Consider the following 14,868-nt stretch of genomic DNA (forward strand, 5'->3'; position numbering starts at 1 on the left):
GTGTAAAAGGGCAGTTGCAGGAACACAGGCTTTGCACGTGTAGTTAAGGCATATGGTCAGAAGTCTAAAAATGAAAACTTTCTAAATAAATCACTTTCTAGGATAAGTTACCTTTCCTAGGAAGATATTCAAGATATTTAAGTACCGCTCTGTGCTATGACATTTATTCTCTCTAACCTGGTATCTTTTAACTCTACTCCCTACCGTCGGCTTTGCATCATCACACACATAAATAGTAAGGTAATGAGGCCACAGCAGATTTCTGGCCATGACTTATTTAAATGTACAAAGAACAGAACAACAGTGTCACTCTATTATTCTTTATCAACAAGAATATAACGTTAACACATCCTAAATGTTAATATTTTACATAGCATGCTATAGGTTAAACTTCTTTTTCAAAAAAAATAAAAATAAAAATTTGAAACCTAACAGTTTCACTTATGCATTTTAAGAAATGTTTCATACTCACCAAAGCCATCAATATCTAGATTATTTTCAACCACAACATCTAGCAGAGAATCACCAACTTTTCCTTTGGTTGTTAATGTTTCACCATCACGGTTTATAAAGTGGACTGTTATTTTATCTTCTGAGCTGGAAAAGAAAGCAGTCCTTTAGTATTTTTAGTAATTTCAAAACATAATTTAAAATAATTGGTTACAAGCCTATAAGGCCTCCAGAGTAGATGGGAATACAGGTGCCCAGCACCACGCCTGGCTAATTCTTTTTATTTTTTGTAGTGACAGGGTGTCACCATGTTGCTCAAGCTGGTCTCAAATCCTTGGCCTCAAGCAATCTTCTCAACTTGGCCTCCTAAAACTCTGAGATTACAGGCCTGAGCCACCATGCCTAGTCGAAAGTATTTTCTTTTCTTTCCAAAGCTTATTTGGGAAGAAGGCATGACAAATCAAAGGCATATGTATCTACCCACCTACCAGGTAATAAGCTCTACTACCTTACAGGAAATGGCAATGACTACCTGATCAACGCCACCTGGTGGTCTCAGTATATGTCTCCCTAATGGTCACAGTTACAAAACATTTAGCAATTATTATCACTCATGAACTCTATTTTACTCTCATACAAGCCAGTGCAGTAGCTTGCACCTATAACCCCAGTACTTTCAGAAGCTGAAGTGGAAAGATCGTTTGACGCCAGGAGTTTGAGACCAGCCTGGGCAACATGGCAAGATCCCATCTTTACAAAAAATAAAAGAATTAGCCAGGTGTGGTGACGTGATCTGTAGTCGAAGCTAATTGGGAGGCTGAGATGGGAGGATCCCTTGAGCCCAGGAGGAGGAAGAGGCTGCAATGGGATATGATTGCACCACTGCACTCCAGCCTGGGCAACACAGCAAGACCCTGTCGTTTAAAAAGAAAAGGCCAAGTGTGGTGGCTCACACCTGTACTCCTAGCACTTTGGGAGGCCGAGGCAGGGGACTGCTTGAGCCCAGGAGTTTGAGACCAGTCTGAGCAACACAGAGAGACCCTATCGCTACAAAAAATAAAAATAAAAATGAGATGGTTGTAGGTATGTGAAAAATAAAGGGCACGGTGGTATTTGCCCGTAGTACCAGCTACTCAGGGGGCTGAGGTGGATCACCTGATCCCAGAAGTTCAGGGCTGTAGTGAGCCATGATTACACCATCTCACTCTAACCTGGGCAACAGCTGAAGGCCCTGTCTCAAACAAACAAACAAACAAAAAAAAAAAAAACAAAAAAAGTCATCACACAGCTCTCTGAAAAACATGAATGTGTCCATAAAAGACTAACCAGGGTTGTAGTGGGCTTTTAAAAAGCAAATCATGGCCGGACATGGTGACTCATGCCTGTAATCCCAGCACTTTGGGAGGCCAAGGCGGGCGGAGAACCTGAGGTCAGAAGTTCAAGACCAGCCTGGCCAACATGGTGAAACCCCCGTCTCTACTAAAAATACAAAAATTAGGTGTGGTGGTACATGCCTGTAATCCCAGCTACTCGGGAGGCTGAGGCAGGACAATTGCTTGAATCCGGAAGGCGGAGGTTGCAGTGAGCTGAGATCATACCACTGCACTCCAGCCTGGGTGGCAGAGTGAAACTCTGTCTCCAAAAAAAAAAAAAAGCAAATCATTCTGCTCTCAATAGGGCGACTGCATTGCTGTTCCAGTGCTGAGAGACGTTGTTTAATAGTTTTCTGCGTATTTGACATCTCATTTCAGTCCACATTGTATACTTACAAATCAAAGGGACTATAAAAAGTTTTTTATTTGTTTGAATCTGTAAGATAAATGCCTCCTTACATGTTTTTTAAGATAGTATGTTAGCTATCAGCTGGCTGACTTAAATTTCCTTCACTTCTCACAAACATCCCTCCAAAATCTGAGAAGACATTATACTAGCAGCTAGATCCTTATTCCTCCACCAGTGGTCATTTTAATTTTTACCTCACACTTGAAAAGATTCTCTTCAACTTAAAATAATGAGTTGTTATTCTTACTACTACCAATAGATGGCAATAGCCCATCAAACAAATCTTTAATATAAGTAAAACTCAGAATTAAATAATTTCAGAGCCATAACTATCTTGAAAGTTATCAAGTCCAGTGATTCCATTTCACAAATGAGGCAACTGAAGCCCCACTGGATAATGCCCTCCCTAATATTATAACACTGGAAAAAAAACAGGATTCTACTCATTAAAACTCATCAAAAGGGTGTGTGTGTACCGGAATGTTCCTCAAAAGGGCCTGGGCTCTCCAACTTCTTCTCACAGCCAAAACAAGCTTTAAAACTAGTATTCCCACATATTATTCATGATTTTTGACATGAATAACTGCCATTTTTTTCAAAGTACAATGGATGAGAATGAAAATACCCCAGAGGCAGGGAGGCCACTTTGGAGGTTATCAAAACAGCACAAACTAATCAGGGACAGAGAACGCAGTGACTTAACAGACATCCAGGAGGTAGACCGAAAGGTTTTAGTGACCATCTACATAAGATAAACTGAAAAGCGGGTAAGAAAAACATTGGGATTTCCAGCTCACGCAATTAGGTGGTACCATTTAACCTAGGTTTAAGACAGGAAGCAAAGGAACTTTGGGGAAGACGGAAATAAGTTGAAGCTTAGACCTGCTGAATTTAATAATGAAAAAGCCAGATGAGAATGTCCAAAAGCCAGATGGAAATATGGTATGGGTCTGAGCCCAGCAGAGAAGTCTAGAGATTTGACATCAACAAATGCCTGGTAGCTAAAGCTACAGGAAGCACATTAGAAAGAATTCCATCATTTATACATGCTACTGAAAGCCAGAGGTTTTAGCATTGCTGTTCTTCTGAAGCACTCTAGAGCTAAGCTTACAGCAAAGGAATTCGAAATCTCTTTTACATCAGCCTCCCCTTCTATAAAATTGGACAACATTAATCTTATAGTTCTGACAATGTATGCAAAATATGTAACATATAGTAGAATTCAACACACACTGATTAATAACTGTTATTTAAAGACCAAGCCCTTTTGCTAAGAAGCCCAACCTGTTGGTCTGTATTAAAGGTGAACAGCCCTACAAAAAACTGCCAAGTAAGAGTATTAACAGGTTTACCAAAGAAGAGGAGAGGAAGCGCAAACGAAAGAAAAAGGCAATTCTTCATTTGAAAGAGTATGGAACCTAAGAGTCAGAAGATGTAGACACTATGCCGGGAGTGGTCACTCATGCCTATAATCCCAATACTTTGGGAGGCTGAGGCAGGCAGATTACTTGAGGCCAGGGGTTCGAGACCAGGTTGGTCAACATAGTGAAATCTCATCTCTACTAAAACTACAAAACTTAGCCAAGTGTGGTGGCACGCGCCTGTAATCCCAGATATTCGGGTGGCTGAGGCACGAGAATCGCTTGAACCTGGGAGGTGTAGGTTGCAGTGAGCCATGATGGCACCACTGCACTCAGGTGAAGAGTACACCAACACCTCCAAAATCACCACTAAAGAACTAACCCATTAACCAAACACCACCTGTGCCCCCAAAACTACTGAAATTTTAAAAATAAATAGAAATTTAAATTTTTTTTTAAATCCACAAAAACTTCTTGAGTTCTAGTCCTAGTTTTGCCAGTTACTTAATATGAAATTTTTATTCCCATTTATCTACCCTCCCTACCTCATAGAATTGTCTTAAGAGTCATATGAAATAATACACGTGAAAGATCTTTGCTACCTAAATCACTGCAAACCCCCTTGTGTCACGGTATTTTAGAGTAAAAGGAGTTTTTCTGACTCTAAATTACTGACAGCTTATGGAGTTGTTAAACTTCAAAGACAGAACTACAGTTTCTATTACTGCTCTGTCTGTCCATAAGAACTTTGTGCCATAACAAAGATGTTCCACACATGCCTGCAATGTCCAATACGGTAGCCACTAGTCACATGTGGCTACTGAGTACTCGAAATGTGGCTAGTGTAACTGGGAGATTGAATATTAAATTTTATTTACCTTTAATTATGTTAAACTGCAATAGCCCTATGTGATTAGTAGTTACCATAGTTACAGCACAAGTCTCATTAACACAGTAAGAACGGGAAAATCCAGTTGTAGCTCCAAAGTCTGTAAGAGGAATGATAAGACCATGAATAGAAATTGTGCCAATAAAGAGGGCAGCAGGATTATGAGGAAATAGACGTGCTTCCCTTTAAGACAACCTGACATATCCAAATCCAAAAAACAAATCTGAGAAAGGTAACTCCCAATTATTACAAAAACATTCATGTTCCCTTATACCAGTTACACAAGCATTTTCCATATCTGTCCCAATTTATACAGTTGTCCAAAACTCATCCATTGTGTAACAGAAAGCAAGGCACCCACACTGGTCAAAGACAAGGAGGGAAGTGCAGAGGAAACAGGAACAAATAAATCTGGCTTGCCTTCTCCCTGATTTCCCCCAAAGTTCACACAACAAAAATGTATGGAGCACCCACTACTAGATAACGGGATTACTGGGGAAAAGATGACTGAAAGTCTTAGACCCTGCTCTCAGAGACCTCAAGAAGAAACTTGAAAAAGCAGCATACAAATCCAACACACTCTCCCTCTAGTTCTCGATTCCTGCTACCCTACATCATGTGGTCAAAGAGCTGTCCAGAGATCTGCATTATATAAATCGCCACCATGTTGCTGGAAATTATGTGTAAATTTTATCTCTAGTATATCTAAGTAGTGTCTTTGAAAAACAAATATGCCCAAGAACCTAAAACTTCAACACATTTGGGATAAATTGTTCACATCTCTTTCAATATTTAAAACAAAACCCTCAACATTGTGAGCCTAAGAGGCTGCTGCTGCTACCAAGTGGCATCTACTGAGCCCTCACTACGTGCTAGGCACAAGACTACCTGTATCGCTGTATTAACTCATTTATTCTTCAATTAACCATAGCAGGTCTACACTGTTATTACCTCCAACTTGCAAATGGGGAAACTGGGTTCCTAAGGACTGACCAAGTTAGGCACAGCAGACAATCCGTGCCAAAGCCAAGTTTCAAGTCCCAGCAGATTACTTCAACGCAGGGGCTTTCAACACTTGAGCAACTAGCAAAGGGCCTACAGGGCAGCAGAGGGTGTGGGCTGGGTGTATTCTACCTGGACACCCCCTGACAAAGACCTGGGACCTGGGTGTCCTCCCAAAGCAGGGCAAGGCCCTGAAAAAAACAGTTGGCAGGAGTGTCAGGCCAGGACAGCAGCAGGGGAGCCTGTCGCGAAGGTCACTGCCAGTTTCGGGCAAAGCAAAGGTCAGATCCCAGACAAATCACACGGAGAACAAGCAGCAGCCAAATCCCGGCTTTCCTCAGGGCACGGAAGGCGCTGGGAAAGGGAGCTGGGCGTCCAGGGTCCCCGATTCCCGCCGGGAGTGGGTGATGCGGGAAGGAACTTTGCGGTGCGACGGAAGGGAGGCAGCGACGCCACCGAATAGCGAGACGGAGCCGCGAGAGCACCCCAGAAGAGCGAGGCGAGAGGTAGGCCTCCGGGCTGTGGGTCCGGCGCCCAGAAGGCACTGGAACCAGAGACTCGGCCCAGCGAGCCAGGCGCCACCCACCGGGGACCCCGGCCCGCGCCGGCGATCGCGCCCGCACGGCGCCCTACCTGCTCCGGGCCCGCGCCGACACGCTCAGCGACCGGCTCGCCTCCGCGCTCCCGCCCGGCCCCCGGCTCCTCAGCAGGCCGCTGACTCCAGCGCGGGACCCAGCGTGGTGCAGCCACCGGCCGGCCGGGCCGCCGAGGACCGCAGAAGCGGCGCGCAGCAGCCGGGCGCCCCCAGCGGCAGCCATCGCCGGCGGTCGGGAACTTCCGGAAGCGACGCAGGCCGCGCTTCGCGGCCGCGAGAGACTCCAAAGAGGCGGGGGCAGCAGCTGCGGCGCAGACGCCCGAGGGCCGCGGCGAGGGGCGCGGGGCTGGAGTGGCGGAGAGACAATGCTGGGAGCAGCGCGCCGAGGCTCCGCGTGCCTTCCGGGTGACCTATAAAGACCTTGGCAAGCAGAGTGCGGCCCCGCCCCGCCTCTCCCGCCCACGCCGCCCGGTCCCACGGGGCGGGGCCACCGCAGGGGGCCTTTACCAACCCTCCAGGTTCCGTCGTAAGCTGGATGCTTTTTTAGCGGCTGGAGTTGCCATGCAGAAACAAAATATTTTGAAAGATAGCTGGACGTCTAGCGGAAACCGGTTAGCTAGACCACTGTGTTCTGTTCCGCATCCCCCCATCCCCCAGCCGTTAAAAAAAAAAAAAAAAAAAAAAAAAAAACTGGGAAATTGTGTCATCTTGGAGTCAAGTTAGAGCAAAAGTGAATTCTGCGCACTGTAAAACAAAGACAGTCGGAAATTTTGGAAAATCTCAGAATGCTATTATACAAAGAAATAATTATGGCTATAAGATTGTAAATGACAGTAATGAATAGGCTTGGGGTGCTGCAGAGGACAGGTAGCCATCCTAGACCTTGACTGGCAAATAAATGCTGGCTGAGTACATGAAACCCACGAGACTGAACCGGAAACTTTGTGATGAGCTGAGATTTCTAAAAGACTTTCACAAAAACCAGAAAAGATGTACTTTAAAATACACCTTATCATGGTTCATATGTTGTGGGAAATGCATGGGCTTTAAGGTCAGAAATAGCAATGTTCAGATCCAGGGTCTACTGCTTTAGAGATCTGAGACCTTGGAAAAATTATTCTCATAGAGGATCAGTTTCCATAACTCTCAAACACAGATAAGATGTTCCAGCCTTCAGGGCCGTTCTGATGTTAAACTAATACGCAAAACATACAGTGCGTCACAAACCAGGAAGGCTACTGCTTCCTGGGCCTTCCTCCATCAGGGTACTCATAAAGAGGCTAAAGGCCAAGGTCAAGGGGATATTGCAGATATGCTAAACACAATCAGATACTTTTTTTTTCTTTTTCTGACGTGGGGTCTCTCTCTTCTGCCCAGGCTGGAGTGCAGTGGCGCAATCTCGGCTCACTGCAACCTGCGCCTCCCAGGTTCAAGTGATTCTCCTGCCTCAGCCTCCCGAGTAGCTAGGACCACAGGCGTGTGCCACCACGCCCCGCTAATTTTTGAAGATTCAGAACAAGAAAGTGTAAGCATGAGTAAAGTCTCTGCAGACAATGTATAGTGCTTTCTTGAACCCAATGGCAGAGAGAAGGCAGTGGCTCCTACTTGCCTTAAATCGTTGGATGAAGAGAAAGTCTTTCAAGCTGCGAAGGGCACAGCAAACCCTGACAAGTAATCTTGAAGAGGAGGTTGTAAAACAACAGCTAACTTTTTTTTTTAGTAAGACCAAACTTCCAAGGTCGGATGAATTAGTTGTAGGAAGAGAATTGGAAAGAAAAAAAATCGTAGATCGTAGATGTTCTCTCTTCTCTCAGCCCTCCTGTAGCAAATACAGTTTCAACTCCCTTAAGGCACTTGATAGCTTTCTGCTTTGTAGGGTAGTTATTCGTACACATAGAGTAGTTGTTTATATAGTTCATCTTAGTGACTCCAACAGCACCAGCTACAGGGTCTTGAACATATCAAGGGTCTAATAAATATTGGTGAATAAATTGATGTTATGTAATTTCCATTAATAATCATCAGAATTCGTTAAGCATGTATATGAAGATTAAAGATAGAAAAAATGTTCTCCAGGTTTTCTAAGGTGGATGAGAGGTAATGCCAAAAATTGCAAATATCAGTAGTCAGCAGAATTCCAGAATGGATTTGTAAACATGGTCATGAATACAGATAAAGCAACATGGAATTACTGAGGACGTGCTTTTGCTTATCTGTTTGCTTATGTATTTCTTTGTCTATAAAACTCCCACCCCTCCATCCCTTTTTTTTTCTTTTTTTCCTTAGAGATGGGGTTTTGCCATGTTGCCCAGGCTAGTCTGGAACTCCTGAGCTCAAGCAATCTGCCCACCTCAGCCTTCCAAAGTGCCAGGACTACAGGCGTGAGCCACCATGCCCAGCCCATCTTTTACTCCTTTCAAAATCCATTCATTGTTTGAAGACTTTTGTCTTATTCTGTTTATGATGCTATAACAAAATAACACACAGACTGGGTAGTGTGTAAAGAACAGAAATTTATTTTCTCACAGTTCTGGATACTGGGTCGCCCAGGTGCCAGCTGGTTTAATGTCTGATAGAGAGGTCCAGTCTCTGCTTCCAAGGTGGTGTCCTGTTGCTGTGTCCTCGCATGCTGCAAGAAGGAAGGGCAAATATGCCAATTTCCTCCAACCTGTTTATAAAGGTGTCTGTCGAGAAAAATGATGAGACACTTCTCAATCATTTTAGGAGATTGATTTGCCAAAGTTAAGGATGCACGCCCAGGAGACAGTTCTATGCCTTTCTCTGAAGATGATTTTGAAGGCTCCAAATTTAAAGGGGAAAAGATGGGATATTAAGTACATACTTTTCATGTATGAGGGGGATAAGGAAAAATAGTCATTCATGCCCTTATCTAGCTCAGTGAATCTGCTTTTTATATATATATAAGGTGACATAGACAAATGGAGCAGAGGAAAAATGCAGGAAATCTACATTTTTACGTAAGATAGCATAGGCAAAATGGGGCAGGGGGACAATGAGATATTCATTTGTGTTTGGTGGGCAGCAGGGTGACTGCATCTGTAAAGATAATCTGTCCATTTACATTGCCATGGTGAAATTTTAACAGAAATAACTTAAAAGATCTTGCAGCTCACTAGGAGTTTCTTTGTGGGCAAAATATGGAGGAGGCATGTAGCTTTTCATCTTGTAGCCATCTTATTTAGAAACCAAAAGGAGGAAGCAGGTTTGCATGATCCAGTTTCCAGCTTAACTTTTCCCTTTGGCTTAATGAGTTTGGGGTCTCAAGATTTAATTTCCTTTCACATTTTCGCTTCTTTTTCTTTAAAATCTTTTGGAGAAAGCGTTTTAGAAGGAAAACAGCTTTCTGGCCTAGGGTTGCTTTTTCTTCCTTTTCTTTTGAGCTGGTTTCTCCTCACTAGGATGGTTAACTCCTAGAAGTTCAGGTCCCACGTTGCTAGGAAGGCTCATTCCTAAGACATTATGTCCCATGAAGATAAAAAAAAATGGGAGAAAAGAAGGAAAAGAAAAAAAAAATACACACACACACACACACACATATATGTATATATATATGGACCTAGGCCAGATGTATAGCAACAAATAGGAAGCAAACCTGGAAGGTGGGTCAGGTTATATTACTGCCTCCTCAATTAGAGCAATGCCCTGGGCACTCATTACCCTAGCCTTTTCGGTTGTGTGTGGACTTATTTGCAAGCAGTAACAACACTGTAAGCAGAAACAGGACGGAACAGAAATTATTATTATTATTATTATTCGTATTATAAGCAACAGCTTCTGCCACCAACTTCCCCAGGATGCAAACCAATCACTCAACCAATTGATTAGTGAGGGTTTTGGATCTGACAGGTTGGTTATCTGGGTTTTCATATCAGTCATAAGTCGGATTATGTTCTTCGATTCATGTGGAATATACACACAACATTCAGCTTTTATGATGGTGCAGGCTCCCCACTGTGCTGCTGTGAGTATATCTGAGGCCATATGGTTTTGCAACACAGCTTTCCTCAAAAGCATGACCTCATTGTTTAGCAACGAGATACTCATCTGGCTATCATTTAGGGCCTTTTTGGTGTAATTCATTAAGGCCTCTATATGCCATATAACGTCTTCAATACTTAGCTTCAATCTTCAAGTGATCATGCCCCTGGAATACTGAACATGTCCAGTGAGATCGTAAATGAAAAAGGCTTGCTGGTTTTGGCAGGGTCTGAATTATTCACCCTTGTGCTCAAGCGTAACCTAGGGAACATTCTCCTAATCACCCTGGAGGTGACCACAGCCGTAAGTTAGTACCACACAGCCAATATATCCCATTTGGAGCTAGCCAATAAATACCTAGTTGCTACAACCAATCGGTGGCATGCCAGTCAGTGTCTTGTAATGTGATAATGTGGTCACAGCATTCTCCCAATATCCACCCCATATTTCTCATACTTTCTGGCCATAAATCCTTGGTGTGGTTTCTTTGCTCCCAGCATTTTGGCTGAGTTGGCCAAATGAAGGGGTGGGCCAGAGAAATTCATCCCAAATTTGCATTATTCCATTTTGAAATGGGCTGTTGTTTGGGGCATAGTTACCACCTTTTTTTTTTTAGTTGTGGGGGATGCTAAAGTGAGAGCTAATGAGCTGGTCCTTTCCATTGAAAAACTTTTCCCATCTTCCTTGTTCTCTTATGCCAGCACTAAGAATACCAAACCATTTCTGTGATATAATAAATTTTTGGTATTCTATTCAGTCCTAACCTTGGAAGGAGGATACCCACCATGGCAGGCCAGAGCCACTGGAAAGAGGCATGAGTCTGCATATCCAGCAGGTGTCCTTTTGTAACCTGTCTGCATAATCCTGAGCCCATTGTAGAAACAGGTTTGTTTCATTGGAGTCAGTGGGTGAAAATGGCAAGAAGGTGTAGGGATATAGGGTCAATAATAGCAAGGTTGTAAAATTCATTTAGCTACTAAAAGGACGTTAAATCAGACAAGGCAAGTGTCGTGTTCTTTGTAAGACAGCAGTTGCCAGCAGCTCTAGGACAATAATTGTAATGGGTATTATACAGTAAACATAGGCATTCTTTTGTATACAGGCCTGGTCCTGTGTCTTGGGATTAAGCAGTCCACACAGCTGTCGTCTGCTTGTATGCTGGGTTGAAGGTCAATGTTTAGTGAACTGGAGGCGAAGGTCTTTGATAGGAGTTACAGTCCACTCAGGAGTTTGTGTTTTTTTAAGATGACAGATGTGAATCCAGGAGGCTATACCCTCTAATTTTGTGGCATATAGATTAGTTAATAGTACCTAATATGGGCCTTTCCATTGAGGTTGAAAAGAATCCCTTATTAAATGTCTTTTTCAATAGACAAAATCTCCAGGCTGCAGATCTTAACCAGGCACCTTATCTTCAGGGAGCGCACCGTGAAAGGAATTCTTTACCAAATCTTGGCTTTTTTAAGATGTTAAATGAATCTCTCCCAATATTGTGATATATCTCCCTTAAGAAAAGTTGGATTGGTTATTTTCATTCCCATACATATGGGCCTTCCAGTTATAATTTCATAAGGGGACTGTTGATGTTTTCCAAGAAGGGTGGATTGGAGTATAAGCAGCACTAGGGCGAGTGCTTTGGGCCAGAGGAGGTGAAAGGCCTCTGTGAACTCAGCCAATTGTGTTTTAATTATCCCATTGGTCCTCTCCACCAGGCCTGAGGACTGGGGATGGTAGGCACCCTGAAAATGTTGAAATATAGCCAAATTGTAAAAACATTTTGAAAAATCTGGCCAGTAAAGTGAGTTCCCCTATCACTGTGAAGTTCACACGGGACTCCCCATAGTGGAGTAATTTTTTCTAGTAGGATTTTTCCAACTGCCATGGCTGTTGCTTTCCTGCAGGTAAAAGCTTCAACCCAATGGGAAGACATGCAGACCATTACTAAAACACCGATAACCTTGAGATGACGGCAGCTGGATAAAATCATGCTGCCATACCTCAAAAGGTCCGGCCGGAAGGGGAAAATGACCCTGGGCCCCATGGAGGAGTTTTCCTGGATTATATTTGGGACAAATAGCACATCAAGAGTAAGCTTTTTGTGCCACTGTGAAGGATGGTTTCCAGTAATATTGTTTACATCAGGATATAATTTTATCTGGATTCCAATGGGTTAGGTTGTAAACGTATTCCATAAGGGACACCTGACATCCTACTGGAATAATGGGTTCATTATTAAGTCCACACCATATTTCAGTTTCAGGAGACAAAAATCCCCCTGCCTATTTCCAAATAGATTCCTCTTTTGTAGGAGCTGTGTTCTAGGTTTCTTTCAACATGTTTTTAAGTGTTTCAGGTTTTATGGCCGTTTTCCAAATTGGGGCTGGTGGATCAAATGCTGCCCTTTAACTGTAATATCAGCCAATTGGTTACCCCGACTTTCTGTGGTTTCTGACAGTGACCTGAGATTTTTATAACTGCCAATGTTTTGGTTTTAGAATAGCTTCTAACAGCTCTGATACTTGTTGTCCACTTTTTATAAGTTGCCCTGAGGAAATTAAAACATCCTCTCTCTTTCCATAGCCTCACAAAGTCATAGGCAACCCCAGAAGCCTAGCACTGTCAGTATAAATGTTTGCAGCCTTGTCTTTTGCTAATTGACAAGTTCAGATCAGGACAATCAATTTGACCACTTGAGCTGATCTAGCTTGGGGAAGAGGACTGGCTTCAATTACCTCTAGTAAGGAAACCACAGCATATCCTGGTCTAAAAGTTCCATTCTCTCCTCTTAAATAAGACCCATCTGTATACCATTCTATCTCAGCATTATCCAGTGGCATCTCTTGTAGGGCTGTCCCGGGCATGAGAAATAGGTCAGTTACCAGAACACAGTCATGACAGGTTTTGTTGGAAGGGCCCAGCCAGAGTGGCTAGGTTAAGATTATTACAGTGGGAAATGGTAATATTGGGAGATGATGAAAGAAGAATTTCATAAGAGGCTAACCAGTTGACAGAGAGATGTTGAGTATGATGAGAGTTTAGAAGGGTTTCAAGAGAATGCAGCACAAAAATGGTAAAGGGGGAACCCATATTTGTTTCTTCAACAGACTTGTACCAAAGGGCCATGGTTGCTATTGCTCTCACACAAGGAGGCAGCCCTTGAGCCACAGGGTCCAGCTGTTGGCTATGATAGCCTCTAGGTCTCTGCTGATCACCATGTTTCTGGGTCAGTACCTAGATGCAGTACCTCTGATTTTGTGTATGAAAAGGGAGAAAGGCAATTTGTAGTTTGGGTGCCCTAAGACTGGGGCATTAGAATTTCCTTTATTTGTTGTACAACCGATTTTCCCTCTGGAGTCCACATGATGGGATCAGGTTGTTCAATTTTTAGGTATGCATACGCAGGTTGAGCTATAAGGGAGAAATTTGGTATGCAGTTTCTACAATAGCCTGCCAGGCCCAAAAGTCCTCTAAGTTGTTTCCTGGTGGAGGGCATTGGGAAAGCTAAAATTCCTCTCACTCTATCAAGGTTAATATTCAGTCCTTTGACTGAGATAATATGCCCCAAATACTTAAGTTGCGGTAAGCATAGCTGCAGTTTTTCTTTAGGCACTTTGTGTCTCTTGGTGGCTAATTGACTAAATATAGACTATCTTCCAGAGAGGAAGAGAGTATGTCTGAACAAAGGAGAAGGTCATCCACGTGCTGAATGAGTGTTGAGCCCTGGGGAAAAATTAATCCTCTAAATCAACTTTTAATATTTGGGAACAGTAAACAGGACTTTCTGTATACTCTTGGGGGATTACAGTCCACATATATTGCCATTTCTTCCAAGTAAAGGCAAACAAATACTCTTCCAAGTAAAGGCAAACAAATACGTACAGGAGTACTAAAGAAAGCACTGCAGAGATCCACAACTGAGAAATAGTGACTGGTGGTGGGTAGAGCTGATAGAAGGGTATGTGTTGCGGGAAGTCAGGGACCCCGAACGGAAGGACCAGCTGAAGCCATGGCAGAAGAACATAAATTTTGAAGATTTCATGGACATTTATTAGTTCCCCAAATTAATACTTTTATAATTTCTTACGCCTGTCTTTACTGCAGCCTCTGATCATAAATTGTGAAGATTTCATGGACATTTATCACTTCCCCAATCAATACTCTTATTATTTCCTATGCCTGTCTTTAATCTCTTAATCCTGTCATCTTCATAAGCTGAGGAGGATGTATGTCGCCTCAGGACCCTGTGATGATTGCGTTAACTGCACAAATTGTTTGTAGAGCATATGTATTTGAACAATATCAAATCTGGGCACCTTAAGAACAGGATAACAGCAATGTTCAGGGAACAAGGGAGATAACCTTAAAGTCTGGCTGCCTGTGGGCCGGGCAGAACAGAGCCATATTTCTCTTCTTTCAAAAGCAAATAGGAGAAATATTGCTGAATTTTTTTTCTCAGCAAGGAACATCGCTGAGAAAGAGAATGTGTCCCTAAGGGGAGGCCTCTAAAATGGCCACTTTGGGGACAGCTGTCTTTTACAGCTGTAGATAAGGGATGAAATAAGCCCCGGTCTCCCTTAGCTCTCCCAGGCTTGTTAGGATGAGGAAATTCCCGCTTAATAAATTTTGGTCAGACCGGTTGCCTGCTCTTAAACCCTGTTTCCTGATAAGATGTTATCAATGACAATGCATGCCCAAAACTTCATTAGCAATTTTAATTTCGCCCCAGTCCTGTGATCTTGCCCTGCCTCCATTTGCCTTGTGATATTTTATTACCTTGTGAAGCATGTGAT

At 43.0% G+C, this 14,868-nt stretch overlaps 1 protein-coding gene across 2 annotated transcripts in view; it reads right to left on the minus strand.

Annotated features, from left to right (window-relative positions):
• FDX1 (ferredoxin 1) overlaps window positions 1-6,534 on the minus strand; it is a 33,791-nt gene extending 27,257 nt beyond the window's left edge. For both annotated transcript variants that reach the window (XR_004033675.1, XM_003253472.4), the window contains exons 1-2: window positions 6,118-6,534; window positions 473-597 (exon numbers count right to left, since the gene is read on the minus strand). Coding sequence is in view for 1 of the 2 variants with exons in the window: in XM_003253472.4 (XP_003253520.2) it covers window positions 473-597; window positions 6,118-6,302 (310 nt within the window). In the remaining variant the exon portion in view is untranslated. The remainder of the gene's footprint in view (window positions 1-472; window positions 598-6,117) is intronic.
• Window positions 6,535-14,868: the final 8,334 nt, after the last annotated feature.

The sequence above is a fragment of the Nomascus leucogenys genome, chromosome 15 (genome assembly GCF_006542625.1).
Source record: "Nomascus leucogenys isolate Asia chromosome 15, Asia_NLE_v1, whole genome shotgun sequence".
Taxonomy (NCBI): Eukaryota; Metazoa; Chordata; class Mammalia; order Primates; family Hylobatidae; genus Nomascus; species Nomascus leucogenys.